We start from the raw sequence: 27159 nt of genomic DNA, 5'->3' as shown, positions 1-27159 counted from the left end.
TCATCTGCATTTTTCCCGATCTTTGTTCCCTTGGCAAGAACCTGAGGAAACATAACCAATCTTAAATCATGAAAGGACGAAAAGTATATGAAGCTAATATCATTCTATTGAAAAGTACATAGGCTAGTCTCATAGCCTTGCCCACCTGTTATAATGTAGAAATGCAAAAAGTGCACACCTAAAATTGCAAATATTTGAACATAAGGCTGCTCTCTCATTGGTTGAAACTCTAATTGCCATGCTACCATTGGTTGAACTGCTAATTGTGATGGACAGATAGGATCAGTCTATTAGTCCTTACAAAGTTACATCTTTTACAGCATGTGAGGGGATGTTCAGCATTCAATCCAATGTTAAACCCTTGTACTTTCAAGAGCTCTCGCCTCAAGAAAAGGAGAAGTGCCTTCTGAATAAAAACAAATAAAAATCTATTTGCAAGTGATAACAAACTGCACACCTCTTGAATCTTCACACTCAGAACATGTTCGAGCTTGGCCAGAATGGGGTCCAGATACGGCAGCAGCAGGCTCTTGGGACAGTCCTCGCTGAAATTAACGAGCGCTGCGCCGGCATGGGCCTGAACCCGGGGGTGCTGGAAGTCATCCAACACGATCAGCAGGCCTCGGATAACCTGCAGGGTAGATCAATCAATTAATCAATCAATCAATCAACACCAATCAATCAATCACATTCCACAGTTTAGTCCCTTCATTAGGCGTTCAACATTAGACCACATGCATACAAAAAGGAACCAACTGCAGAATACAGTGTACATGTACAGACAGTGTCCCCCTATCATTTCATAGCTCTCAACAATCATCATTTTCCTCTTTTCTGTTTTCCTACCCCAGCCAAAAATATTGAAAAGAAAAGGCTATGATATCCATAAACATGTACATACCTTATCAATGAACTTCTTCTGGAAGAGTGGAGCGAAATCCGTGGCCATCTGTCCCAGCGCATTACAGGCTGCATATCTGACTCTGGGGTGCTGGGGGGACAGACAAAAGTTAGTAACAAGAAACATACTACTAGATCTAGCTGTCATTTTCTACATGGAAAAAAATGGAAACTTCGTAACAGTCACATTTAAAAAAAAAAATCATGAATGCAAAATAAAACCATTGCCAGGGTTGGACAAGTTTTCTAAAATTCATTATTTCACAACCAAGGGATTATATAGTAGGAACCACATGAGGCTGATAGAACCCACCATGTCCTGTAGGAAGGGCAGTACAGCCTCCACCACACTGGGGAGGTGTGCCTGTATCTAATAATTTTACAGTAGTTACAAGTTTACAACACAAGGCTGTGTGAACCCACCATGTCCTGTAGGAAGGGCAGTACGGCCTCCACCACACTGGGTAGGTGGGCCTGCATCTGGTTGTGACAGCCTTCACCGATGGCTGAGATGGCCATCAGGGCGGCATGGCGGTATCTCCAGTCAGCTGGGATAGGAACAATGTGTGTGTCTACATTAAAAATCTAGCACTACTACTATGATTAGCCTGGATTCCATTATCTTAGCTCCTATATTTATATGTGCTTCTTTTAATGCTTCCATTCTAAATAGTCTAGCAATAGTACATTGCAAAATGGTTGGTACATTCTTAAGGTTTAGGAAATATCTGACCTTGTTTTCAACAGAAATGTAGTATAGGTTGAATACACACTATGTACATGTACTACTGTACAAGAGATATCTCATATATCTCACTTTGGGTAGGATTTTAAAACAAGTCTACAGAATGCCTTGGAATGACACCATCTATAAATCATGAAACAGTCCAAAATATCTTTACTAGCACAACTTTTCCAGGGACATTTGAATGTTGACGCAGATAGCCACAACAACAACAACAACAACAACACTATAATGATAAGATACTACAAGTAAGCCATACCATTTTGCAGCATCTGTGGCAGTGCAGCGGACACGAGGGGCAGGACTGTCTTCCCTCCCAACCCACACGCCAGTCTGTCCAGCCCTGTCTCACCCGCGATGGCATTACTGGAAACAACAATCGCAGACAATTGTGTGATACGTACTGTAAGTAGCAACATGCTTCTGTAAAGATAGAGATGCAGCTACACCCACAATAATCGTTTAGCTTGATTCATATTCATCAACTTGGTGATTGGATAAAAGTTTTTGGTACATCAGTGCATTGTCCATTTCCCCTCCTGACAGTACTGCATGCAGTTTGTATCAGTTCCAACAGGTGGCACTTTTGCAAGGAACAGCCATGATTGTGACTATAACAAATCAGATCTTTTTTCTAACAACATAAAAAACAATCCTGACTTCACTCCCTACTACAATCCTAAATAAGACAATAGGATCATGGTTTGAATAACTACTACTAGAATGGCCTAAGGCATTGGAAGTTTTTTTTTCAAAATTGAGCAGAAATGAAAAAAATCAGACCTGTCACTATCTTCATCTTCAGCCTCGTCAGAAGTGGCCCAGTCTTCTTCTTCTTCAAGGTCAACCATTAGGGCCATGACCTGAGGGACTGGGGTCAAGGTCAAAAGTCAGAAAAAAAGTTCACAGTTTTGAAAGGATTGAAGCAATTTCCAAAGTTCACAGTTTTGAAAGAAGGAAGAAATTTCTGACTGTATTATTACAAAACGTTTCACTTACTCAGGACAGGAATGAGTTTTGTACGTTTGCGGACCATGGCCGGGGCCGTCTCAGCCAGCGTGACGATGACCTCTAACCCTAGATGTCTCCATTGGTCAGGCAGCTCAGAGTTGGACAAGATCTGAGATGCACACAACAGGGCAAGACAGTCAAATAGAGTCAAAGGGTTCCAGTAGCTAGCATAGCATAGTTTGAGTGTAGGTTTAGACCCCCATGCTGTAATGTACATGTAGGCCCCACACTGTCTTTCAGTCAACAAAGGTGTGTTTCATTTTGGAAACACCCTGTAACCATTCACAAATCTTTACAAAAATCAACATTTGGCTATTGGATAAGGCCACACAAAATTTATTTGTTGCTTTCAGATTTGCCTGTCCATTTTTTTCTATTTTGAAAAAAACAACAACTGTAGTATAGAAATATAGTACAGGTTTTGCTAAGGCTGGCACAGTGTCTCAAATTTGGAATTTTTCAATTTTCCTGGAGGTTAACATGCAATTATCCAAAATAATGGTAACTGATGTGTGGCTTAGACTACATCTCATCAAAAGTGACATCTAGCAGATTGAATAAGAACTGCAGCCCAAGTCACTACCTGAAGGTTGATGTTGAGCACAGAGTCCAGCTGTAGACGTAGATATTTGGGTGTGTTCTCTGCCAGGTCAATCATACTCTTCAGGACACAGTCGTCATCTTGGGTAGAAGCACTCTCAGACAGGCTCTGTAGGGAAGGGGGCAAAAAGAGTGTTGTAAAACAACTAAGTAAGTAAGTTAGGCGCTATCCCCGCAAAATGAACACCCTTCAAAAACCAATGTGAAACAATTAGAATTGTACCTGTAGGATCCCGGGAAGGAGATCGGATAACTGTCGCTGCAGCGTGGCGTCATTCTCGTTCTCAAGGATGAAATTAGCGGTGGCTTTGGCAGCCAACCTTCGCACCTGTATAAAAAGTGTACATTTGTGAACTGACTGTAGTACCTGCTATACTGATTCCTGCACAGTTTATCGTCTATTGTACCCCCGCTAGGTGAGGTTTGGACATGCTTGCATGTAACGTTAGATGTGGAGGTTTGATTGAAGCCTGCCAGCAGCACTGTGTAAATTGAGGATGTGGGGATCATCCCTTAGGTTATATTGAGCTTAGAGTGCTTAAAAAAAGAAAAAAAAACTCCATCCCTGTGAGAGTCTGTTATGGGAAAGAACTGGGTTTTAGTCAGCATCTTTAGGACAGACCGGAGTATTGTGTAACAATTAATCTAAAGTCAGAAATTACGTATTCGTCTTGTTTGATGTTTTGCGTCCAAAGAAATCACATACAGTCTAATGAGTCATAACGTTATATGTTAATTGTAACATTACATGTATACAATTTAACTAGTACCATTAGTGGCTGAACACTGGTGCCTATGCCATTACTATATAAGATGGAACAGTTTCTGCACTGTACCTGTGGACTGGACTGGTCAGTCATACACTGGTACAGCATCTGCTTGATGACCTCCAGGTAGTGGGCCTGCTGGTTCCCAAAGATTCCTGGGATAGAACTGAACACAGAAGGCAATACTTTCAGCTTTGGTTGTCACTTTAAACTTAAAGTCAATATGCTTCACTGAGCATTGATTATAGAACTTGGATAGGCCTCTGTGCTTGACATGTTGGAGGAAAATTTGAGAGTGATTGACACTTGAATGAACCAATGACTGACCAGAAGATGTTGAGAGCGCTCTCCTTCAGGCCGGGGTCCTGGGAACTCGCACACTCGAACAGGAACTTCAGCGCTTCTGGCCAGTGGTTCGTACCATCATCACCTGTAGGACAGGGGTGGAGTAAAAATCATTTTGTGTTTGCTGTAAGTTTGCTTTCTTTGTCACTAGAACCAGATCATGTACCATACAAGGAAATTGAGTATCAATGTTTACACAAATTTTGATTCATAATAAACCAAGCCTATATTATCTTATAAGAATATCCTATTGCAGGTTGCTTAGAACTTTTTAAAATGTGTGCATTTGAGTTTGAGTTTAAAGAGAAGAAGTAACCACAAAAGCTGCAAACTAATACATACTAGGAAATTTTCAAGACATTTATGCTTTGTTCATTTTTGTACTGTATATGTATATGTATGTGATCACACTATCAGCTAGTTAGCTTCCTAATGGCCACATAGTATCGTCCCTGTTGCAATTCAAGTAAGTTCGAAGATAACAGAAGTGCTGTCACCCACCCATGAGATTACGGGCCAGCTCAGCTGTTGCGTCACAGATCTTGCGCCTGACGTTGGGCGTGGTCTCCTGCTGGATCCCGGCCAGCAGCTGGGTCTTGATGGCGGCCTGCAGCTCGGGCGGGAAGGTCGGCCACGCCTCCTCAAACGACATCGTCAGGAGCCGGCGGAGCAGGACCGCGCCCATCTGACGCACCTGTCACAGAACCAGTAGTTCACTATGTCATTTACATCGATTCATAGTTTGGTTAAATGCCTGTTGGACTCCAGTCACTGATGAAATACTGTAATCTAATGCATTTAAGTTTGCGGGATTTAATTTTACCGAAGCGGGAAAAAGGACTTTTTGCGGTGGTTTTAAGTTCACGCTAGCACCATGCACCGTAGTTTCTTACTGCTATGGAAAAATGTTCGTGGTGGTTTTAAGTTCGTGGTGAAGCGGCCACCGCAAAAACCGCGAACATTAAACCACCGCATTTACAGTAACTGAAGCTATATGAAACAAGTTTGGATACGTCCACTAGCCTGATTGTCCAGGGTAAGTGAAAGTACTGATTGGGCAAGTGCATGACCTACCCCACTTGTCCGACCTGGCAATTAAGATTTTTCCATGAGAGAGATTTTGATATACTTGTTAACTTTCACTTTCACAGTCATAACATTAAGCATAGGTTAACACAGAAAAATAGAGCCAATAATAAAAGAATTACATTGATGGAATTGAATATACTTAGCCAAATGTAATTTAAATGTCTGGACAAGTGAAAAGTTAGTTCAGGCAAGTAGATTTTCTATGTGTTATCAATATGGGACTGTTTGTCTACTTGGAGTTTCTATAAGGAATCAGTGTTTCAGCTATGTTGAGTCCTCCCTACACCATATGATGTGTAGGACGGTGCCCATCTCCATTTTCTTAGCCCTAGGGCCACACAGCTGTGCAAGCACAGATAATGCAAATCAAGCAAATACTGCATGCAAATTTAGTACTCTCCAAAGCAGGCTATATATAGAGGAACACCAATGAGCCTAGAATGGTTTTCTTGTACATGTACCTGGCAGATTTCCAACGTGTACATTGTATCCTGCACACAGACATACCATTGTCCCTAAGTACTGGCTGCATATATCAAACAAAAGCTGGTGTGTTGTGCCAAAGGACAGTTACATTAGCCAACCTATTCAGATTCAGGATGTTGCCAAATTTTGCAATCTAATTTTTGCCTCATATTGATTTTCTTATGACTAGATCTATAAGACAGTGTAATTATGGGTGTCCACAGACTGAGAGTGAGACAGAAATATGTGTATAATGATAAAGTACTAGTAGGTGACTCAATGAAAGCCAGAAGTGAATATTTAACTCCTGGTCCTACTTTTGTACCACACTGTGTCATCCTTGTACATGGCATATAAGCTATGATACTTATCTTAAGTATCCAATTACGTATTCAATGGAATGCTGAAGCAGGGCTGAAAAGTTATTTAGGGGGAATAGATACAAATATACGCCTGCGCAGCTTACTTAATTATAGTTTAGGTGGACAGAAAAAAATCCAAGTATGAAATAAAGTGGAATATTATCAAAACTTGTCAAGAGTGTCAGGCTCTTAAAAACTGAGATGAACCCAACTTCTATAATAGCTACTTTTTTCGGACAATTGAAAATCCAACATATGCTGAGTGTATAGAAGTGCACAACCTTTACTTGTAACTCTACACAAATATCTACAACGTAGTACAAGCACAGTGTACAAAAATCACATGAAGCTGCACAACTCCAAACTTTGGTGCACAAAAGTGCATCTTCACTCAGTATTTCAAACCCTGTTCAGGACCAAATGACATGGTTATAGGAAGAGAATAACGTACCTCCGGCGCTGCGTTGGCATTCCTGGAGGCCTGGAGCAGAAACTGAGCACGATTGGTCACCGGGATGCCATCGTACATCGTCTGTGGACAGAACAAACATCCTCATCAGAAATACTCCTTCTTTCATAAGGTTCACTTAAATTTAAAGGAAGTCAGGTTTGAATCCCATAAATGAGGTCAGTAAGTTAGTGAGTGGGATGCTAAGACAGTCCATATTGAGTTATACTTGTATCATCACCGTTGATAGGATTTTTGTCCTTTTAAGACTAACAACGCAAAACTACAATTTTTTTCTTGTGGTATTACGTTATAAATGCATAAATTTGTCTCTTTATCGATAAAGAGAGCATCATACAAATCATGTTTGTGAAGGCCTTACCTAACGTCTTTAAAAAAACCATGAAAGACATAAAGACTTATTTACAAATTAGCTTCCTGGAACCTGGACCCAAGAACACAAACTGTGATGTAAGTGTTGGACTAGACTATTACTAGTAAAGGTACAGTGGTGTGAAAAGGGATGTAACACATATCATGTCGAAAACTCCCTAGTGCCTCTAGTCATTCCTTATCCCTCCAAGCTACACAGATCAATACAAATAACATTACATGAAGATAACCATTGATTTTCTGGTATTCTGCAACATTGAGCATAACCTACGAAGCTATGAGACGGAGAGATGCCTAATAGTGAGCACGTAAAGATGCACAACTCAATTCAGCATTACTTTCTTTCACTTACTCACTATCCGGTTTATAAATATAATCTCTTGTTTACCATGTAAGAGGGTTACAGGTGTGTGATGCATGTATTGATATAATATTGATTTACTCAGGAATACATGCTGAATATTCTGAAAGCTCACAAGATGTCATTGCTTCTAGGTTCATTTCACATCTAGAGTGTAGCAAGAAGTTTCAGTTCATCATGCACAATTATATATGGATACCTATTCTGCATCTGGCCTATGTTCCCTCTGCTAGCAAAAACTAACAGTGACACCACACGACAGGTGTAAGACATCATACAAGTAGTAAGAGTAAGACCTAGATTGTGCTGGAATGTTGGCACTAGATCTAGGAATGGTCCATGTGGAGTTGATACTGGCACATGCTGGTGTTTAACGTGTTAAGACGATACTGTAAAGTCTTTTGATTTCACTGGGACCTAATTTCACAGTAGGAGCGGAGAAGAATTTTTCGCTGTGTACTACTAAGTTTGCAGTTGAAACAATTCTGTAGACTCTATAGTGCACTATTAGATCAGTGGAAATGTGTAATTGTAGCATCATGAATTCACTTTGGAGATGTCACAGCAAATCCTATGAGAATAAAACTACCCTGAAGTGAACATTTCAAGACTTACAGTACATTGTTAAAGTATAGTAAGATCCTGATTCCAGTGTTCAAGCTGATACTGAGATTAGTGGGAACTTGGAAAGGACCACTGTAACATTTGCTTAACATTCCCTGACTGCCGGGGTTCTCCAACAACCACTCACCCCTGTCTACATCTGTCTACTGTCTGCACATGTTGGGTGAGCAGCGGTCGGAGTTCTGATCTTTTATTACACCAACATCTGCTTGGAGATTACCCAACCACCACCATGCGATGGCGCAACCCGGAAGTGAGTTCCAACATCGCTTCGAAAATGAACTATTAAACTACATATGAGTAGCTTGGATGTCCAAAAAATTTGTTATTAGATTCACAGTCTCCTGCAGTCGACCTTGGCTGTACAGTGGCATTGAAAACGTACTTTGAAGAGGCAAGATCCTGTTACAAATGACATCATGGAGTAGTCATGAGCATCGCTAGGGGCAGGACGAACCATGCCGGTACCACCTCACATGTTCCAGCCAAATTTGCCGCTATTACAGACTAGGAGTCGCAGATTTGGTACTTACAGAAGACACAGATATTCTAAGACTCTACCGAAGGGTTCATCTTACCTCGGATTGCTTCCTGACGTCGTTGTCATGACTCATTAAGTTGGCCAACAGAGTCTCGAACTGTGCCTGCTCCGCCATCTTGCTGGAGAAAAGGCCGGCGATCGGTCCTGCGCTGTGACCTTTCACCTTACTTTTGGCGGGAAACTTGATGCCTCACTGTGTTCACGAGAAACAAGAAAGCCAGAAGGCGTACGGAACTATTAACGCAAGTAGGTCGGGGGCGTCGCTAAATGAAAACCAAACCTCTTGACCTCTGTAGTGATAAGAAACTGCATTCAGCCTCCACTGAAATAAAGGACGATTCTTGCAATATTTGCAAGATCTTGATGTTCACACTGCAACACTGACATCTAGCGACATCTGTCAGAAATGCAAATTTGATCAACGTTACAACCACGGCGGCGGTGAGAAGACCAGCAGCACACGTGCGTGCTAGGGCCCGACCGCACTGACAAATTTCGAGGTATCATCATGGAGCGCTGGGAATTCGACCCGAACAATATTGTTCCTTACAACTTCCAACCAAGGCACTCGCACTCAAGGTCGTCGACAGTAGAAAGTGGGGAGGCTAGGGGGCAATGGTGGTGGCGGCAGCGGGGGCTGCGGCTTCTGTCTCCCCGCCTGCTGAACCGGAGACTATCGCGGCTGTCAGCCAACGACAGTGGGACGAGACCGACGAAGAGACCGTCAAGTGGAGGCTGCATCACTTCGTCTGATGTAGATGCGGCGGGAAATGCAGACAGATGAAGACTGGGCGCGAGAGCGTGTGTTGTCACGACCTGGTGGAAGCTGAGACGGAAAGGGTTGGCGGCGACATCCTCTGTGCAATGCTGTGTGACTGAAGAGTCGTCGTCGTCGTCCTGAACAAGTAACGTTATGTGTTGAAGGCAGCAATGGTTGCAAATTTCGAGGTTTCAGAAGAGAGAAAAGAAGATGATGATGGTTACTATGATGACGGTGATGGTGATCATATGATGTTCGCGTAGATGATATTAAATGAAGATGAAGCCCTGGAAGTTCAAGAAGTCCCTGAAGTGGACAACCGAGCCTACAGAGACAGAGCGCAGGTGTACAGACAGTGCTCTTTGGCTCCACAACTGGGACGAGGAGGAAGCATATGTGTACGAAGGGTCATTCCTTTTTGTGTCGTTCGGGCAGTCAACAAAGCATATCCGGACCCAAGTGGAGAATTCAAGGGACATTGTGACGAGGAGGAGGGCTACATGTTGTAGCCTTCCATGTCACAATTTGCACACTGTGTTGTTGTTCGTCATTAGATTTTATTCAAGACTGTTGTAGGTTTATGAGTCATAACTAGGGTTGGTGCTGGTACCAGTACAAAAACGTTTTTACTTGTTGGACTGGTCAGAAGCTCTTTTCCTATAGACTTAATGTGCACTTTGTAGTCATACAGTAACGCGAAAATGTTGTTACTGTACTAACGGGAAGGCCGGTCGAAAAAAAAATTATGAAAGGAAAAGGTCACGATTTTTCCCACCAGCCTCTGCTTGGAGAGTATTGTTACTGGTCATCACAAGGAAAGCTAACCAGTGTTATTGCTCATAGTCAGTGTGACTCATACTGTTGAAAGAACTAAACCTGTTTTCATACATAGGTACTTTCTGGCAATACATCAGATGCTTGTTGAAATAAACCTTTGTTAAAGTTTGTTTTATAATCTTGTGACTTTACTGTTCCAGTGTATATTTTTACATGAACATGCTGGTCATATAAACAAGCTTTGGCTATTTAGATAGGTGAAAAGTAGAAATAGAGATGTTAGCAGAATGGTGAAAGGAAAAGATTGGAACCAGGCTACACTTGGAAGCAAAGGACTTAAGGCAGACTACAGTTCAAAAGAACGGACTGGAGCTAGGATATAGCATTATTCAAAGACTTGGAAAGTCCAGACAAAGTTGATTTCAAGGATTACAGTTTGCCTTCACTGATTTTCCCAATTTCTAATACAGAAACAGGAACTTGGTCCTTTTTTTCCTTCTTGGATCTTTCGATTCAAAACCATTTTGTTCATTTAGTGAGGGAGGCAGGGAGATATTGCACGAACAAATGTCTTAAACAATTACTGCACATGGTCAACGCTGCTATTGTCTTAAAAGTTCATATATTTATATTAAACGTTCTCACCACACAGCAAAGTTGCATTCATATGCTGCATTTGTGAGTATTGTGATAAGGTAGATAAGGGAGGTTAAAGATTGAAGGTCATTCAACATATGTAAAGTCACCAAAATTGAAACACTGACTTCTATCTTTTGTTTAGTCCGATAGCACATTAATTCACCTTGAGTATTCACCTTGAGCGACAGCCAGTAGGTACCCGTTAGAGTAATGAGGCTGTACATAGTTAAACTGCGGGGCTGTAGCATCTGGTCTTCCTTCCTTCCTTCCTTCTCTCCTACCTTCCTTCCTTCCTTCCTTCCTTCGTTCTTTCTTCACTGCAACCTACTGGTTCAGTAGGAGAACTCGTATTCGTACAGGTCCTTGTGTGAGTTCCACTCAGCCGACAACCTTGATTTGAACAAGTTCACTGATTTGCTGGTCACCGTCTGTTCGGAGAGCTTATTCCACATGGGTATCACTCTTGCTGGGTAAAAATTGGCCCTTGGACCCTTGGAGCACTGTATCTGGTACTTGTACGAGTGGCCTCTTGTGGAGGTTGCCAGGCTAGGCGTGAGCATAACTCTGCTACAGAGGTTGCAGTGGTTACTGGTTCTGCATGTGACTAACCCATGTGTTATCTTGTAGAGAAGAATTATGTCTGCTCTTTTCCTTCTGAAGAGAAGTGTGGGAGATTTAGAAAGGGAAAAATTCTTCTACGTATTTTGGAAATGGGGAAATGCAAGATACATTCTTGCGATCCAACATCTCCTGTGACGTCATTACAAGGCGGCCTTCGTATTTCCCGCCTTAAACGGTCAAAGGTCGCATAATTAATTACCCTAGTAATGTGAAGTTTGGCAGCCTGCATTACATGCTCTTACATCAAGCTGTGTACACAGTGGCGTATGTAGGTCACGTATGGGTGTGTTTGAGTCATACTTCGTCAACTACACCGTTGGTAGAGGATGACAGCCACTTGTTCACACGTTGAGGACGTGAGAAGCCGGCCTATGGCGGGTGGAATAGCGGCAGGCAGCCCGGGGACAGGGGTCAACAAACCGCCGCCCGGGCTGTCTGACGAAGTGTTCGCCATGTTGTTCATCCTTGTGCTGAGTTTGGTCATACCTCTGTCCCTGTCGATATGGGTGGTATCACTGGTCATGAACACAGCATATGACGGTAAGTTGTTTTTGTTAACCACATCCCTTAACGTTAACGTTATATCAAGGGGGTTATTAAATAATTTATGGACTTCACGTTTTTTGATAGTGGTGGTGGGAGGGGGGCGGTTTTGTCACACTTCCCTCTATTTTTGTTTTCCCATGGTGTCCTAATATGATCTTTCATACCAAGTTTTTGATTTTCTGTTATCGACAACGGGACGTAAGTTCTTGAGTGTCACCAAAGCATTTTTGGCTTCGACCTCAAAACAAGGCAATATTAAGGAGACAGAGCTTAGGATATGATCATGTTAACTTATATATGATAACTGCATTGTGATAGTCAGAAATTGTCAAAACACAGACATTCACCCACATGTACACTCCCCTGCAAGACAACCAGGATTCTAGGTACGCATTTCCAAGATTAGGCCCCTGATATGTAATAAACAGTTCTTCTTTTGCCATTGAAAAGTTTTGGTCATGCTTTGTACTTTGTACTACACACTGTATAATGTTATATGTGGCCTCCCTCGGTTGGTTTGCATAACAGTGTCCAGGTGTGTTTTGTTCATGTCTCGGGGGCCTTCAACTTTGACCTGTGCACACACAGTTGAATTGAATACCTTGATACCTTGATACTGTGTCCAGGAAAGTAGGCCTCCGCCTGTTATGTCCTGATCTTGACTTCGCTCTCATGTGACATACTTTTGGCAATCCCAGTGTTTGTCAAGTCTGGATTTAAACTGGTTTACACTTTTCGCTGAAACCACTGACTCAGGTAGGGCGTTCCAGCTCGACACAGTTCTAACACTGAAGACCTGACTCCTCGCCCTGGTCTTGGCCAGGGGAACTTGTAGTTTAAAACTGTGACCTCTAGTGACTGATTGCTCTACTGGAGCAAAGAAACTTTGTACCGGGATTCTATCGATTCCATTCATGATCTTAAAAACTTGTATCATATCACCTCTCAGTCGCCTATACTCCAGGGTTGGGAGTTTGAGTCGCTGAAGTCTAGTGCTGTAAGGAAGCTCTCTTAGAGAAGGGACCATTTTTGTGGCCCTTCTCTGGACCTTTTCTAACTCTTGCTTGCCCGTCTTATAGTGAGGTCCCCAGATTACATTTCCGTATTCCAGGTGTGGCCTCACCATTGTTTTAAAGAGAATCGGCATGGTTTGTTCATCCAAGTTGGCAAAGGACTTTTTAATCAACCCCAGCATCTGATTTCCCTTGTTCTTCGCTAATGCCGTATGCGTGTGGAATTTGAGGTGATTGTCCACTGTCACTCCCAGGTCTTTCTCTGCCGTGGTCTCCTCCAATACCTGATCCCCTAAGGTGTAAATCTGCCTGTTGTTGTTGTTCCCCATGTGCAACACTTTACATTTGCCCACGTTGAAGGGCAACTGCCAGGACGCAGACCAGTCCCTCAAAGCTTCTAAGTCCTTCTGTAAGTTAACCCGACCTTCGTTGTCCTTCACACCCTGGTAGAGTTTACTGTCGTCGGCAAATATTCTGACAGTGCTGCTGACAGCCTCTGGTAGGTCATTAATGTATACTACAAACAATACCGGGCCCAGTACACTCCCCTGCGGGATGCCACTCCTCACAGGGGTCCATGAGGAACTAGTTCCATTCAGCACCACCCTCTGTTTCCTCGAGGCTAGGAAGTCTTTTACCCAGTTGTACAGGTCTCCTGTCACACCGTACGACCCCAGCTTACATAAGAGACGCTGATGGGGAACAGCGTCAAAGGCTTTCCTGAAATCTAAGTAGACTGCGTCAATAGCTTCCCCCTTTTCCAGTAACTGGGTCCACTCCTCCAGTACCACCAGAAGCTGAGTCATGCACGACCTCCCTGGAACAAAGCCATGTTGAGCGTCTGTGAAGTGGTTTCCAACAGACATGTGCTCCACCAGTGCATCCCGGATGATAGCCTCCATCGTCTTCCCAACCACCGAAGTTAGGCTAACCGGTCTGTAGTTTCCTGCTTCCTAAATGTGGCTTATAACTATATATATAAGCAATATAGGCTTATAACCAATATCTTGTGATAACGTTATAACATTACATGTAAGTGTCTGCTGTATTATGTTCCAGGTACCATGTATCCCATCTCTCCATGGAGACTGCTGTTTGCCATCATTGCCCCACTGTACATCACCATCAAAGGTCTGAGGAAACAAAGTCTGGACACAACTGGTGCTCTCACTGGTAGGACTGAAATCTGTCTTACAGCACAAAGATGATCATTTAGTGGAAGGCTCAGACTACATACTAGAATACATTGATTTTCCCAAAATTAAGGGCAAAGTCTATGAAATACGGTAATTGGTTACTGAACAATGCCGGTAGCTGTATTTTGGTGCATAACACCAGTAATTTGTATATGGCCCTGAGCACAAGAAATCACAAAAGAAAAATACTGGGCAATGTCAACCAGCAATGGTGATTCAAGCAATGATAAAGTTACAAAGGAGGACTTGACTGAAATAAACTTTTTAGGTTGATTTTTTATTTCCAAAACATATCAGCCTGTGATGTCTGCTTATAAAATCAGACATCACATATTCCTGTGAATGAAAAGTCTGAGCCTAGAAAGTCCTATGTGGAATCTGTATTCAGATTAATGGCTGACAGTTGGATGGATTTCAGACATTTGTGACAATTTTTTCTGCCCTTCAGGATTTGTAGTAGGCTTTGTCCTGACTGTCAGCAACCTGTGCTTCTTCTCCTGTCTTCTGGCCTTCTTTGGCATATCGTCGTGGGCAACCAAGTACAAGGCAGAGAAGAAAAGGAGTCTGGAAGAAGACTTCAAGGAAGGTACATTGTGTGTATTAGAATAATGCAACACATGCGCCGATGAAGATTAGACATCTAGGTAATTAGATAAGTCAAAAAGCAGCTACGAAATCATTTTTTTTTGGGGGGGGGAATGGTCAGACAATTCAGACAGCATCCACAATCTTTTATCAGTGACACTGACAAAAGATAGTGGATGCTATCTGACGGTTGTTTGAGTAACTTTTTATGTAATGCAATAATGGTTACATGTATACAATGATTTCAAACAGTCTTTTCTTGTGGATTCCAAAAGCTTTTATTCTTATTTTACTAAATTGCTCATAATCATTGATAATAATTGAAATAGTATGGAAAGCAATGTGTCTAAAGACTTAATTCCTCTGCACACTTCTAGGAACAAAATAAAAACAATACCAAAGCAAGATATGGAGGACTGAAAACAAGACAAACAGTTTTCAACATTAGGTTAGTATGCCAGCTGTACATTTGTAGGTCCAAGCTCAGGCGTAAATTTCACATGTGTGCTGGCTTGTGTTTCAGGTGGCCAGAGAAACTGGATCCAGGTGTTGTGTAATGGAGGTGTGGCTACAGAGCTGGCTATCCTGTACATGATAGAGTTTCACCCAGGCGAGACTATCATCGACTTTAACACCAGGTCAGATCTTTAACAATCCTTTCTTCAACCATAGTTATAATTGAAAGAATTGTTGTCAGTAAATGTACTAATATTCAATATGTATGTGTGAATAGAAGGGGACACTCTTTTACATGCAGTTTGTTTAGACAGTTTTTAGTTATCTAGTATTTCACATAGTTGTTATTTTATGTAATGCCCAGGTACAACACATGTTGGCTGGTGCTGACTGTTGTAGCAGGGTACTAGTATATGTATAATAGAAGGGGACACTAGCTTGTTGTGTTAGACAGTTTTTGTTACCTAGATTTTCACATAGTTATTTTCCTTGCTATGGCCAGGTACAACGCATGTTGGCTGGTGCTGGCTGTTGTAGCAGGGTTAGCCAGTAGCTGTGGGGACACCCTGTCATCCGAGCTGGGAACAGTGCTGGGTGGGCAGCCTAAACTCATCACAACCTGGCAGCCGGTACCCAAAGGTTGGTGCCCAAACATCCTGTGTTCCAACACATTTATGCAAGGATATATGGTTAGGGTCCCTCTAGTGTAGGATAGATTTAAATCAGAGCTGACGGTCTTAAGGTAAGGTGGCAGCTATCGTGAAGGTAAAGACATCCCATAGGATAATAGGAGAACCAGGTCTTTGACACAGTAAGAGAGCCAACACACTAGAGCCAACTGAAGGTCCTGTGACAAAAATACTAGTAGAACAATGTGGAGGGATGTCTGCAGCTGCCATTGATGATTGGTGTCTGAACATAAGGCTGTCAGAACATAGGGATGTAACCAATGGAGTTTCTTCTACAAGTAGCTTGTGTGTAATGCTAGAGTACAAAAACATGATGCTCCACTGTTTATTGTGCAGGTACCAATGGTGGAGTGACAGGCGTCGGGTTGGCATGCAGCATGATGGGAGGTCTGGCTGTGGGCATGGCTTACTACCTGACGATCCTGCTGACCCATGAGCCGCTGTCTGACAGTGTGTACCAGTGGCCCATGGTTCTGTATGCCGGGGCTGCAGGGTTGCTGGGATCACTGCTGGACTCCTTTCTCGGGGCCACACTTCAGTATTCTGGTAAGCCATGCTTAAGTATTCTGACTGTGACAGCGGTAAAGTATCTGTAATCTACAGTTACTAACATTATGATTGTTATGGGGGTTTCCAATTTATAAATCCTAATTTTCCAGTCAATCCATTGATCTAGAATGACAAGAAGCAAAGTTAGAAAGTTCTATCCTATAAGGGAATATCTTTTTTATCTACAGACTGGGGGATTCTGCCACATTACAATATGACATACATTTTGTACATATGAATTTCAGAATTTGGGAATTTGGTAATTATATCATCTGACATTGCCCACATTGTACCTTTCCAGTACTTTGACCTCTAACTCTAAAATAGCAATAAAACATGATAGTTTCTCTAACCCCATCCCCACCTCATTCATTGCTTCCCCAGGGTTCTGTGACAAACAGAAGAAGGTTGTCCAGTATCCATCCCCTACAACCAAGCACATCAGCGGGCTGCCCCTGTTGGACAACCATGGAGTCAACCTGGTTACATGTATCATCATTAGCCTGACAATGCCACGTCTAGGTTACCAGCTCTGGCCCTACTAGATATGAACTTCTGGATTAGGCCTTGCATACTTAAATTGTAGATTCCGTATAGATATAGAAGATACAGGGTTGAACAAGTTTTCTAAAATCCACTTGTCCTATCGGGCAAGCGCATGAAAAATGTACTTGCCCGAACCAACTTTTCACTTGCCCAAAATTCAAATGTCACTGTTACTAGTATATGCATTTTCACTTCCAGCAATGGAATTCTCTGTAGACAATTGCTTGATGTCATGACTGTAAAAAGTAACAAGTATATCAAAATTAAACTAAAATCAATGGAAAAATCTTACTTGCCCGATCGGACAAGTGGGGTAGGACATGCACTTGCCCGAACAGCACTTTCACTTGCCCTGGACAATAGGGCTAGTGGACTTGTTTATCCCTGAGATATAATGGAGTAATATAATGGAATAGTAGCCTGATCTAATCATGGTTCTATACGGCTCGCCCAACATTGTCGGCCCTTAGGGAGAGGAGCCAGTTACAGCTCTGGACAGCATTCCAAAGACTATTTATAAATTAAGTAGATGGGTGAAAGAAAAACTGAAAATGAAACAGACATCCTGTGGTAATCATATACATGTACAGGCTTTTCCTTGACGTCATCATTATCATAGTTCTAATTCCCTGGCGACTATGTTGGTGGGTAATTGGATTAATTACATGTATAAGCTATAGCATCTTGGTGTGTTTTACAGACACAGGTAGTAATCCAACATGGTATTGATGATGTCAAAAGACAAGCCTGTATGGGAGTCTCTAAACATATCGGGCTGATTACTTGTAACAATTCGAACCATGAGTATGTAACATCTGCCCCTAGTGAATTGATGAATGAAATTCAGAAAAAAAAGTTACAACTACAAATGTAGAATGGCTTCCTGCAACTGTTGGTATCAAAATATGAGCAGTTAGTGGGTGGATTTATTGAATACTTGTATTCAACCACAATCAAAACTTGTTCCATTGAGTACTTTTTTTTTTGCATCATGAGGTTATCAAAAATGATCCAGGTTAATGCTATACATATTGCTGTGCAAGACATCTTTTCCCTGTGTTCTGATGAGGAAGAAAGGTACCAATTTAGATATCTATATACATGTATTTTGTTGCAGTATGCCTTGGCATTTGTTATATTGTCATCGTTTCTTCACAAGATTGTATATTTTGCAGTTTTCACAGCACTTTGACCTTTTGTTCATGCTTACGTTGGATCATGTGATATTTTGCAACCATAAGATGTCCCAGTAATGGGGGCATTAATGTTGCTGTGAAGCTGTGGCCATTCTAACAAATGATAATAATATCAAAACCCACTGTGTTGTCAGTCTGTACACTTAAAACGCACAAGGACCATAGTGGTCTACCTCACTGTTCATCCAGACTGTTTAAGAAGCAGTATGAGAGACATCAATAAATTGTTTTGTTCCAAGTCTGTTACTGTTTCTGTGGAATTGTAGCCTATAGGGACTTTTGTCCATCACTTTTAGTACCATGATTGTATTGTCCTCAAGCAGAGCACTATCGCTTAGATTATTATTTTACCATACAGTACTTGTAAATACAGGGTAAGTAAACTGATGACCTCACATCCTACTGTACTTTCATTTGTTACCTGCACTTCAAATGATTGAACATTTCAGCCCACAAGCTAGTCAGGGCAAGTAGTGCTGCCTTTCCCATCATTCTCTGTGCCATCTTACTGGACTGCAGTACATTGGCGGTGTCACTACCTTTGACATTAGATTTGACTTTATAATGGTGTGCATCATGCTAATGATGTACAGCAACGCCAATGAGCCACATTTTCAATGAGATCCCAGCTGTAGAAGACACATGTCCATACAATTTCTCCTGTATGTGCCAATGAGTGGTACTGAGGTTCCCATCCTGTTCTTCTTCATATTACAGAAACTTCTGCTTGGAGACAGAAATGCCAACCTACATGTATTTACACAACATATATCATTTACATTCATGCAACAACATATATAGAGAAAGACAGAGTCCGGGACTAATACAACATTTTTTCACTGTTTATTGTTGTCATGTTAGTTGTTACACAATAAGCTAATGATAATCTTTTTCCCAATACAGCTTGATATACAATGTCATGTTTCTCTGATATAGAATATACAAGACCAACTTTAACATGCAACATATTCTGCATGGCCAGAGACTTTCACTGTAACAGTTACAAACGACAATTATATACAAAATGTAGTTTTATAAACAATGTTCCCATTCATGCACTTTGCTGTAAACTTGACATCCTGAAGTATTGCAAAATATTTACAGCTAAAAACATTTCTCACATTTTTCCATGAAGTAAATTTAACCTTTTTCCATTGAGTAAGAGGAAGAAAACAAGGTTGCTGATGTCATGACCAGATATTTATCCTCAGTATGCTGTATAAAAGATGATAAATGGATTCATAATAAACATTCAAGCAACCCGATAGAATAGATTGGATTGCATTGAAAATGAATAGGCATGCCAAGATATTCAACCCTATCAAAATCAGTAAATAGTGCCCCAAGATGTCTAGTAGTACATATATGAGTCCAGAGCTAGATTGATGATGAAAGATATGGATATATTGTCATATTGATGTTCAACTATGCATTGTAATAACACACATGCAACATATACACTTTTACATATAGTAGCAGTGCCATGGTATTCAATATTTGGATATACTGAAAATGTCCTTGATCCTGACAATTGAATATTTGGCCAAATTTCTCCGTAAGTCCTTTCACAGATGCTGCACAACAGGTACGACAGACATTTTTCAAGGAAAACAGGCTACTACTTTCAGTTTCACATTTAAACGCCAAAGCCTTGACAGTTATTGAGTAAAGTTCTGCTCTTGCTTTGCTAAAATCCTGTAAACGAGAGGCTTTACACATGTACATTGAAGCGACAACAAGGTAAGCTCCAATAACATATCCGCCACTTTAAGAAACTGTGTCTGAGGGATATATCTAGTGCAGCATCCCCGAAGATACGCACAATTAAGATATGCAGGAGCAGTGCTCTAGACAGTGTCATTTTTCCGTCAATTGACAGAAATTTGCTGCGTATGGAAAAATTTTAAAACCAATCCGTCAACCTTGATGGACAAAAATCCTTGGTGGAAGCTACAGGCGGCTTGGGGATGCCGTCCACGGTCGGAAAGCCACACACTGTTTGTTTTGCTATTGTTATTATTGTTTACGATGTGTGTCGGCGCTTTTTCGCATACGATTATCTCATTAAAAACCCGTTTGTCAAGGTCTCAGTTCAGTCGAAATCAGATAATTTTCGGGGTTTTTGCGACAATGGGAATTGGCTGCCGGATAAAAATTTCGAGCTGGCTAGAGCCCTGTGCAGGACTGCATTAAACTGGGGGACATTGTGTTGCAGATATCTTCCGACATATTTTCTCAGGATGGCTGATACATGTTACCTGGAGGAATTACCTTACATATAACTGGTAGCTATTTATTCCACTGGTTATCAAAAGGATTATTGACTACTGACTGGTGGATCATGGTGAAGAGTGGCACGTAAGCCAGGAAGTCCAGAAGGTCAAGGTTGTCCAGGTGAGCCAACTCCGCCCGGACCTCCCTCTGGTGCTCCATGCTGACCCCCCCTGCCTGCAGCTCCAACATGAGATGTTCCAGGGGAATCCGATTGGACGAGGGGTCCACATTACACAGGAACAGTTGCTGAATGGTTCATAACAAAGATGAGAGAAGTAACATAACGATATTCTATTCCATAGGGGACAGTATTTCATTTCTTGGTTGTTTATACTTTTGTAAGAGTTAAAGTAGGTGAGTTGAATTGGATGAAAATGAAACAGGCATCGACAACAACATGCAAGGCAAGTTAACATGCCAAATAATGTGTTTTGAACTTCTGACATCATATGATAAACAGAACAACTAGGAAAACAAGCACTTTTCCAATTTTCGGTGTAAAAATGTCAGCAATCGGGGATGAATTAATATCCTGTATTTGTAGGACATCTAAGGGGAAACACTGGAAGGACCAGCACCAAGATATCAGCACCATGGACAGTGTGAGAGTCCTGCAGTTTGGTAAGTTGTGCACATATTGTGTGTCGAGTGCAATAAGTGAGAAATATGGCACATCTGGTAGTATATTTTGGGACATACCTTTAGACGAAACATCTTGTACTCCAGAGACTTAAAGTCCACCTTTCTGATCAGATCTTTCATAAAATTGCTGAAGAAAAAAAAGATATTCACATTACATTTCACAACTGTATAATAAGTAATCAACTGTAAATGTAATTAGAATAATCATATTTACCAAAAGCTGTTCTACCTTGCATACTAATTTCATCTCATTGCTTCAGCTGTCCTTCTTAACATATTAAACCCATAGTTCAGTTTTATTTGAATATCCGATTCACAATTGATGCTGTTAGATTCTACAAATTGTTGACAAAAGAATTTTCCTGTACTCACTCTAGGGAGGCTATTCTTTGAGACAGGGCAGACATCACTGCAAATAACTTGAAGTCTGCTCCCTCTGTTACTTTGTAGTCTGCTAACTCCAGTATCTGTTAAAACAAAGAGGGTGTTAGAAAAAATACCTCTTGGTTCATATCAATATTCTGTGGATCAGTTGAGACGTACCTGTCTTTGTCATACAATTTTTCACTGAAGCTAGGACAGAACTGAATGTGCAAAAAGCCTGTCACAGAATAGAAACAAAGATAAAGAGAAGAATACTCACTTGTGGACAAATCTTCATTGTCCATTTGAAGAAGCAGTGTGAAAATATGCATACTCTATCAGTATTCAATCAAGATGAGGACATTTTCCAGTCACAATCCACATTCACATATATTGCATTTGTCAAATGATTGAACATGTTGAGGAAACATCAATTCTTAAGGAAATTTACATTTGTACACTGTAACATTTCACCTGGGTAATACCAACCACTGTACTAAATATAGTGGCATTCTAAACTTCCTTCCGTCAAAGATTTTAATATCGTTTTTTTTAATCCATATTTTTACAGAAGAAAGTTGTATTTTAGTAAGTTACTACACAAGGTAAAGTCCTTACCCTGTAAACATAGTATTCCTCTGCATCACTGAGTGAGCCCGAGTACACCACACCCTTCAGGGCCATCAGAGCCTCCGGTCCTGACAGGTAACCATCCTTGTCTTCATCAACCTGTAACAAACAATGGTATACAGTCCATGGCAATACAGCATAATACTATAACCCTACCATATGATTATCATTCCTGTGGAAAAACCAAGGAGTCAATGTCTACAATATCAATGATACATCTTTGACGCAGATTTTTTGCTTCTATCTATGCCTATTACAGTGAGAATAGAAATTACAAATTTTCTTTTCTTATACAAATGGTAAAGTGAAAGTGGAAAGGAAATGCTGACTGTTGGTGAACCAAGAGCTGACCAAAATAGTTTCTATTGTAAGAAGCCTGAAGTGGAAATGATTGGAAATCTGGAACCATGTAGATCCACTTATACAATTACAATCTACACTTTGTTGTCTGAATGGTGAAGATTACCAGAATGTCCAAAAGATGGAGAACTTACAGCATCAAAGGCTTTGCGGTACATCCTGAGTTTGTCCTTGTTGAAGATACAATACTTTGAGAGGAAGCCATCTGGAACAAGATAAAACATGCTAAAATTGAATACATGTATTATCATGCAACACTATTTCCTTTAGCATGTTTCATTTATAGCTACATGTACATTGTATGGCCTAAACATCTCAAGATTTTAAACATTACGGTAAACTGTACTGTAGAAATGCACAAACTCAAGTGAAATAACTACAAAGTGAAATAACTTAGTTTAAGAAATGTTCCTCATTCAAAATTCACAGTAAATGTATACTGATTGTGGATGGGACTACGTTAGGATAGGTATCAATGATTGGACACATACAAAACAATTCTACTTGCTTACTTGTTACATTTAACTCAATAAACTCAATAACAGCTGACTTGAAAAAGTACATTTACACCAATGATGATTCCACTGTTATCAACAAAGAGCCGTCTGTAGAAAAATAACCACACAAGACAATTGAATACAAGAGTCTACACAAGCAATGCCTTTGTGGATAAACTCACAGTCTTTAAAGTCCTGCTGTAGTGCCCTGTCCCTCTCCCCCTCGTCCATCTCATCCCCTCGGTCTGCCGGTTTCTTCCTCAGTTTCTCGTACATCTGTGCCGCCTTCGCCCTCCTCTCCTCTGCCAGCTGCTGCCTCCGCAGCTCGTCCTGTAACGTCGTGTCTCTCGGCTTGGGGCTCCGTAAGGAGAACACTGCAGACACCTTGGGAGACTTCTGTCTGCATGCATGCTCTGACTTCAGGTCCCTTCCCTTCTTCTTACCTGGTGATCAAACAAAGATGGCACATAAGCTCTGGGTAAAGAACACTTCAAACCTTGGTATGCACAACAACAGGTGACTACAATTGACAAACATTTAGAACCACTCACTTCAGCTTTCTCTACCTGATATAAAATCATCTTCAGATGCAAAATAAAGCTACATCTGAGTACTAAAGGGTTAAAAAAACTAAGAAGCTAAAAAAGAAGGACACAACGCAACTATCAACAGCATAGTTAAAACTAAAGTTGAAATAATGCTAAGTTGAAATAGAATTCATTAAGTGAAAAACAATGTTGTTTACAGACAAACACTGCGGTGACGAAGCAAGACCCAAGACAGGTAAGTACACAAGAGTTGTTTACTCAGCTGAGGCAGTGATTACATTTGGTTGAGAACCTTCACAATCATAGATTTATAATGATGTCAACTGTCCATTATTATGTTTTATGCATTATGTCATTGTAACAGACTTGTACATTTACTTAGGGGGTAGTAATAATTATCTGGGAGTGTGGGGCAGATTTGATAATGACACACAGGTTGCAGTTATCACCTTTATTATCCAGGATAAGCTTGGGCTGTGGGACTTCAATAGTGGAGACCTCAGAAACAGACTCGATCTCCTCCTCTATGGGGTAGTCCTCTACAGCAGTGGGCACGTCTGTGTCTGTCTGCTGGGATATGGAGGATTGGGGCTCTGTCTCAATGGTCACACGTGGGGCCGAGACTCTTCTGGGCTGTGTCTTGGTCTTCTTCATTATGGACTTTGGTGCCTGGGAGTAAATCAGAAAAATAACGCATCAATATTCCAGAAAAATGAAGACAACGCAGAGCTTAGGGACCGTACGGCGTTTAGTGAGGGGGGAGGGCCGGTCGCCAGAGGGTCGGGTCAAAAAATTTTTGCATGGCCCTCCCCCCAGGTAATTTTTTTTTTGCTAGGCCCTCCCCCCAAGACAAAATATTTTTGCTTGGCCCTCCCCCCTCCTATCAACTTTGAAAAAAATATTCAAGACGCCAATAAAACACTGCGCTCCCGCATTTGGAAATGTGCTTTGCGTCATACTTTTTCATGATTTTCATCGAGAAGCAGATCTCTCACCCCTAGTAAAAAAAGTTAAACAGAATGGCTCAAACTATCTGCTAAATAGAGGGATAAATATCTGCTTCATAGAGACATAAATATTTGCTTTATAGAAGCTTTTTCATTGTTTTGATATTAAAACAACACCTAAAAAGCATTTGTACCTGGATTTCTAGTAGATTTGCGCCACGAAGCGGCGCGCGCCCCGCTCCCTAAATTTACGTACAGTACGGAAACTATTTTCAATTTACATATATTTTGGACTTTTTCTTAGTTCTGTGGTGGTAATAACTTACGGTAAATCGGGGGGAAAAATGAAAACCAAAACGACAGCACGATTCGACTTCCAAAACTGTAGTGGGGAGGGGGGCGCCGACGCGTGACGCTGATTTTCCCACGGCGGGGTAAGACCGGTCGCCTCTCTCTAGCCGCCGGCGGGCGTGAGACCGCAGACTTGCAGGAGATCTTTTAGAAATGCCACGCTTTTTTTGCCAAGATTTCCTGCATTGCTTTTTTATGGGAAAATTTGCTGGTTAGATGACATTTCTATTAAAAAAAAAATACGAGGGTTTCAAGTTTTTGATGTTCGGCGCCAAAGGCACGAAGAATCGCAAGGTAGGTCCGGGAGAATTTTGAAATCTTGACCCTCTTAAAAGCTATTTCCTTCAGTTTGAGGAGATATTTTGCTGACAAACAAAGCTAACTTTAATAGCATTTCAATTTAGAAATACAAAATTAAATCCCCCCCGAACACATTATCACGATGTCGGTCATCAAAGGCGCGAGTCCGGTCACGTCAAAAGGGATCCAGGGAAATTTGCAAATATTTACCCTCGAGCTCTGAAACGCCATTTCTTACATTTTGAGGGCAATAAGATAGGGGTAAATTTTGCTGGCAGACTAATCTAGAGTTTAATAACATTTCTGTGCGTGAAGAAGGTTTTCGAGGGCGTCATGCATAAGCCCCGCCCCCTCCCTTTCGCATTTTCACTGTATCCCGAGCGCCAACCTCGGGCAATCCCTTGCAGAGGTCCAGAAAAATTTTGAAATCTTGATCCTCTGAAACGACGTTTCTTGAATTTTAAGGGACATATTTTGCTGGCAGACCAAGCTATTTTTTTTTTGCTTGGCCCTCCCCCCAAGTAAAAAAAAAATTGCTAGGCCCTCCCCCTGGCAAAATATTTTTTTGCTTGGCCCTCCCCCCCCTGGCGACCGGCCCTCCCCCCTCGCTAAATGCCGTACGGTCCCTTATATAGGAAAAATATTTAGTGAGGTTTTTAATCTTAAGTAATAACTATGATAGAAAATGATTATACATGTTTACAAATCATGATGTATGTTTTAGATGATCTTTCATACATTTAGCTGACTCCAGTTCCGGTGTTAAAAGGATTTCTGTACTTACTTTATCTTCAGTTGCCTCAACTGACGTAGTAGGAGTTCGTCTTCTCTCCTTCCTGTCTTTCTTAGACCTGCCTGTAAATACAGTACAGTGGAATTGAAGATTACTCAATTGCCCTCTACTATCAAAAATGCTGCATTTAATGGTGTCCCAGAAAAGAAAGAGAATTGCCTATCATTCTAACTTGTTTTTGAAATTAACTGAATGTCTGTCTCATTCATGCAAAAATCACTTCCCAAGAAAAATCCCAGACGACAGTGTCCCTGTCCGGAGGTCAGATGGTGTTGTTTTCCCTGTGCTCTGGACAAAGGTTGCTCAGCAACAACCTCCCACTGGACCTCAAGGAAGGATGGGCAAGGGTGACCCAATCTGAATAAAGGTTACTGATTGGTTGACTAATTGGTTGGTTGATTGATTGATTTTTGCCAGTGATGGGATCATTTGAATATTTCAGTAGTAGAACTGTAACTAAGGGCTGGAATATGACATTAAGCTACGTATTGTTTTTGCTCTGTTGATCTTGAAAGATTAACTGTCATAAAGGATATTGAAGGATAAAAAGGATATAAAGGATGAAGAATATATCATTTCACGAAGATGTGTCACTGTAGAGCAAAATAGACTGACAGAACTCTTGGCAATGTTGTCTTTTGGGAATCATTAATAATATTTTCTATCAGAAAGCATAGGATAATCATGATAAGTTAAAGATTGTCATGATAAAACTTACAGATACATGTAATCAAAGACAACTGCAGACATATGTAATTAAAGTGTTGAAGGTTATAGCATAATATTTGCCCCCCCAAAAAAACATTTGGTCAAAACATTCATTAACACTGACTTTAGACAGCATAAAGCTGCACTTCTTACAGTCATCACTAGAGGGCACTGCATATTGTAAAATGGATGTATGGATGAATATTGGATAGAGGGATGGTGTGAGATGAATAGACAGAATTCAATGGATAAATAAATTGTATGAGAATGATAGGTACCTGGATGGATGGATGAGTACATAATTTTACTGGATGGATGGATGATAGATAAATAGGCCAATAGATAGATGTCGATGGTATTACCATAATACAAAGTAACTTCTACAATAGTGTCTTCCTTGGGAAGATGATTCTATTCTAAGACTTACCTTTCAATGTTTCCTCATCCGTCAGGCTCTGTCCTTCCCCAGCAGTTCCCTGCACCTCCCCTTCACCACTAGTGTTCCCTTCACCTGTCTGTTCA

The 27159-nt window shown here is 41.2% G+C and overlaps 3 protein-coding genes across 9 annotated transcripts in view; 1 reads left to right on the top strand and 2 right to left on the bottom strand.

Annotated features, from left to right (window-relative positions):
• Positions 1-8841, bottom strand: part of LOC118427366 (importin-5-like) — a gene marked incomplete in the record, with an annotated part of 19136 nt that extends 10295 nt beyond the window's left edge. Inside the window, 13 exon segments of the mRNA XM_035837121.1 lie at positions 456-631; positions 902-991; positions 1324-1448; positions 1905-2011; positions 2429-2516; positions 2645-2765; positions 3240-3365; positions 3480-3584; positions 4093-4189; positions 4351-4453; positions 4870-5062; positions 6736-6816; positions 8689-8841. Of these exon segments, the coding sequence (XP_035693014.1) occupies positions 456-631; positions 902-991; positions 1324-1448; positions 1905-2011; positions 2429-2516; positions 2645-2765; positions 3240-3365; positions 3480-3584; positions 4093-4189; positions 4351-4453; positions 4870-5062; positions 6736-6816; positions 8689-8766 (1490 nt within the window).
• Positions 8842-11648: 2807 nt separating this feature from the next.
• Positions 11649-17104, top strand: LOC118427769 (transmembrane protein 19-like). Its single transcript, XM_035837695.1, has 7 exons — positions 11649-11988; positions 14067-14180; positions 14652-14789; positions 15312-15426; positions 15747-15883; positions 16270-16479; positions 16867-17104. The coding sequence occupies exons 1-7, from the start codon at positions 11775-11777 to the stop codon at positions 17025-17027; spliced, it is 1089 nt and encodes a 362-aa protein (XP_035693588.1). The 5' UTR covers positions 11649-11774; the 3' UTR covers positions 17028-17104.
• Positions 17105-19045: 1941 nt separating this feature from the next.
• Positions 19046-27159, bottom strand: part of LOC118428335 — a 29179-nt gene continuing 21065 nt past the window's right edge. For all 7 annotated transcript variants that reach the window (XM_035838390.1, XM_035838394.1, XM_035838392.1 and 4 more), the window contains 9 exons: positions 25921-25991; positions 23988-24207; positions 23173-23433; positions 22628-22698; positions 22122-22232; positions 21513-21607; positions 21198-21267; positions 20410-20744; positions 19046-20064 (listed from right to left, as the gene is read on the bottom strand). In XM_035838390.1, the coding sequence (XP_035694283.1) occupies positions 20514-20744; positions 21198-21267; positions 21513-21607; positions 22122-22232; positions 22628-22698; positions 23173-23433; positions 23988-24207; positions 25921-25991 (1130 nt within the window). In that variant the 3' untranslated portion in view covers positions 19046-20064; positions 20410-20513. The remainder of the gene's footprint in view (positions 20065-20409; positions 20745-21197; positions 21268-21512; positions 21608-22121; positions 22233-22627; positions 22699-23172; positions 23434-23987; positions 24208-25920; positions 25992-27159) is intronic.

The sequence above is a fragment of the Branchiostoma floridae genome, chromosome 12, assembly GCF_000003815.2.
Source record: "Branchiostoma floridae strain S238N-H82 chromosome 12, Bfl_VNyyK, whole genome shotgun sequence".
NCBI classification, from domain to species: domain Eukaryota; kingdom Metazoa; phylum Chordata; class Leptocardii; order Amphioxiformes; family Branchiostomatidae; genus Branchiostoma; species Branchiostoma floridae.
The sequence above is the reverse complement of the archived record's forward strand: the minus strand, read 5'-3'. Positions and strand labels throughout refer to the sequence as shown.

Excerpts from the sequence above, each read along its gene's own strand:
- LOC118427769 (XM_035837695.1), top strand. The coding sequence starts at position 11,775 with ATGACAGCCACTTGTTCACACGTTGAGGACGTGAGAAGCCGGCCTATG. Across the intron at positions 11,989-14,066 it reads CATGAACACAGCATATGACG|GTACCATGTATCCCATCTCT; the intron begins GTAAGTTGTTTT and ends ATTATGTTCCAG. Across the intron at positions 15,427-15,746 it reads ATCATCGACTTTAACACCAG|GTACAACGCATGTTGGCTGG; the intron begins GTCAGATCTTTA and ends TGCTATGGCCAG.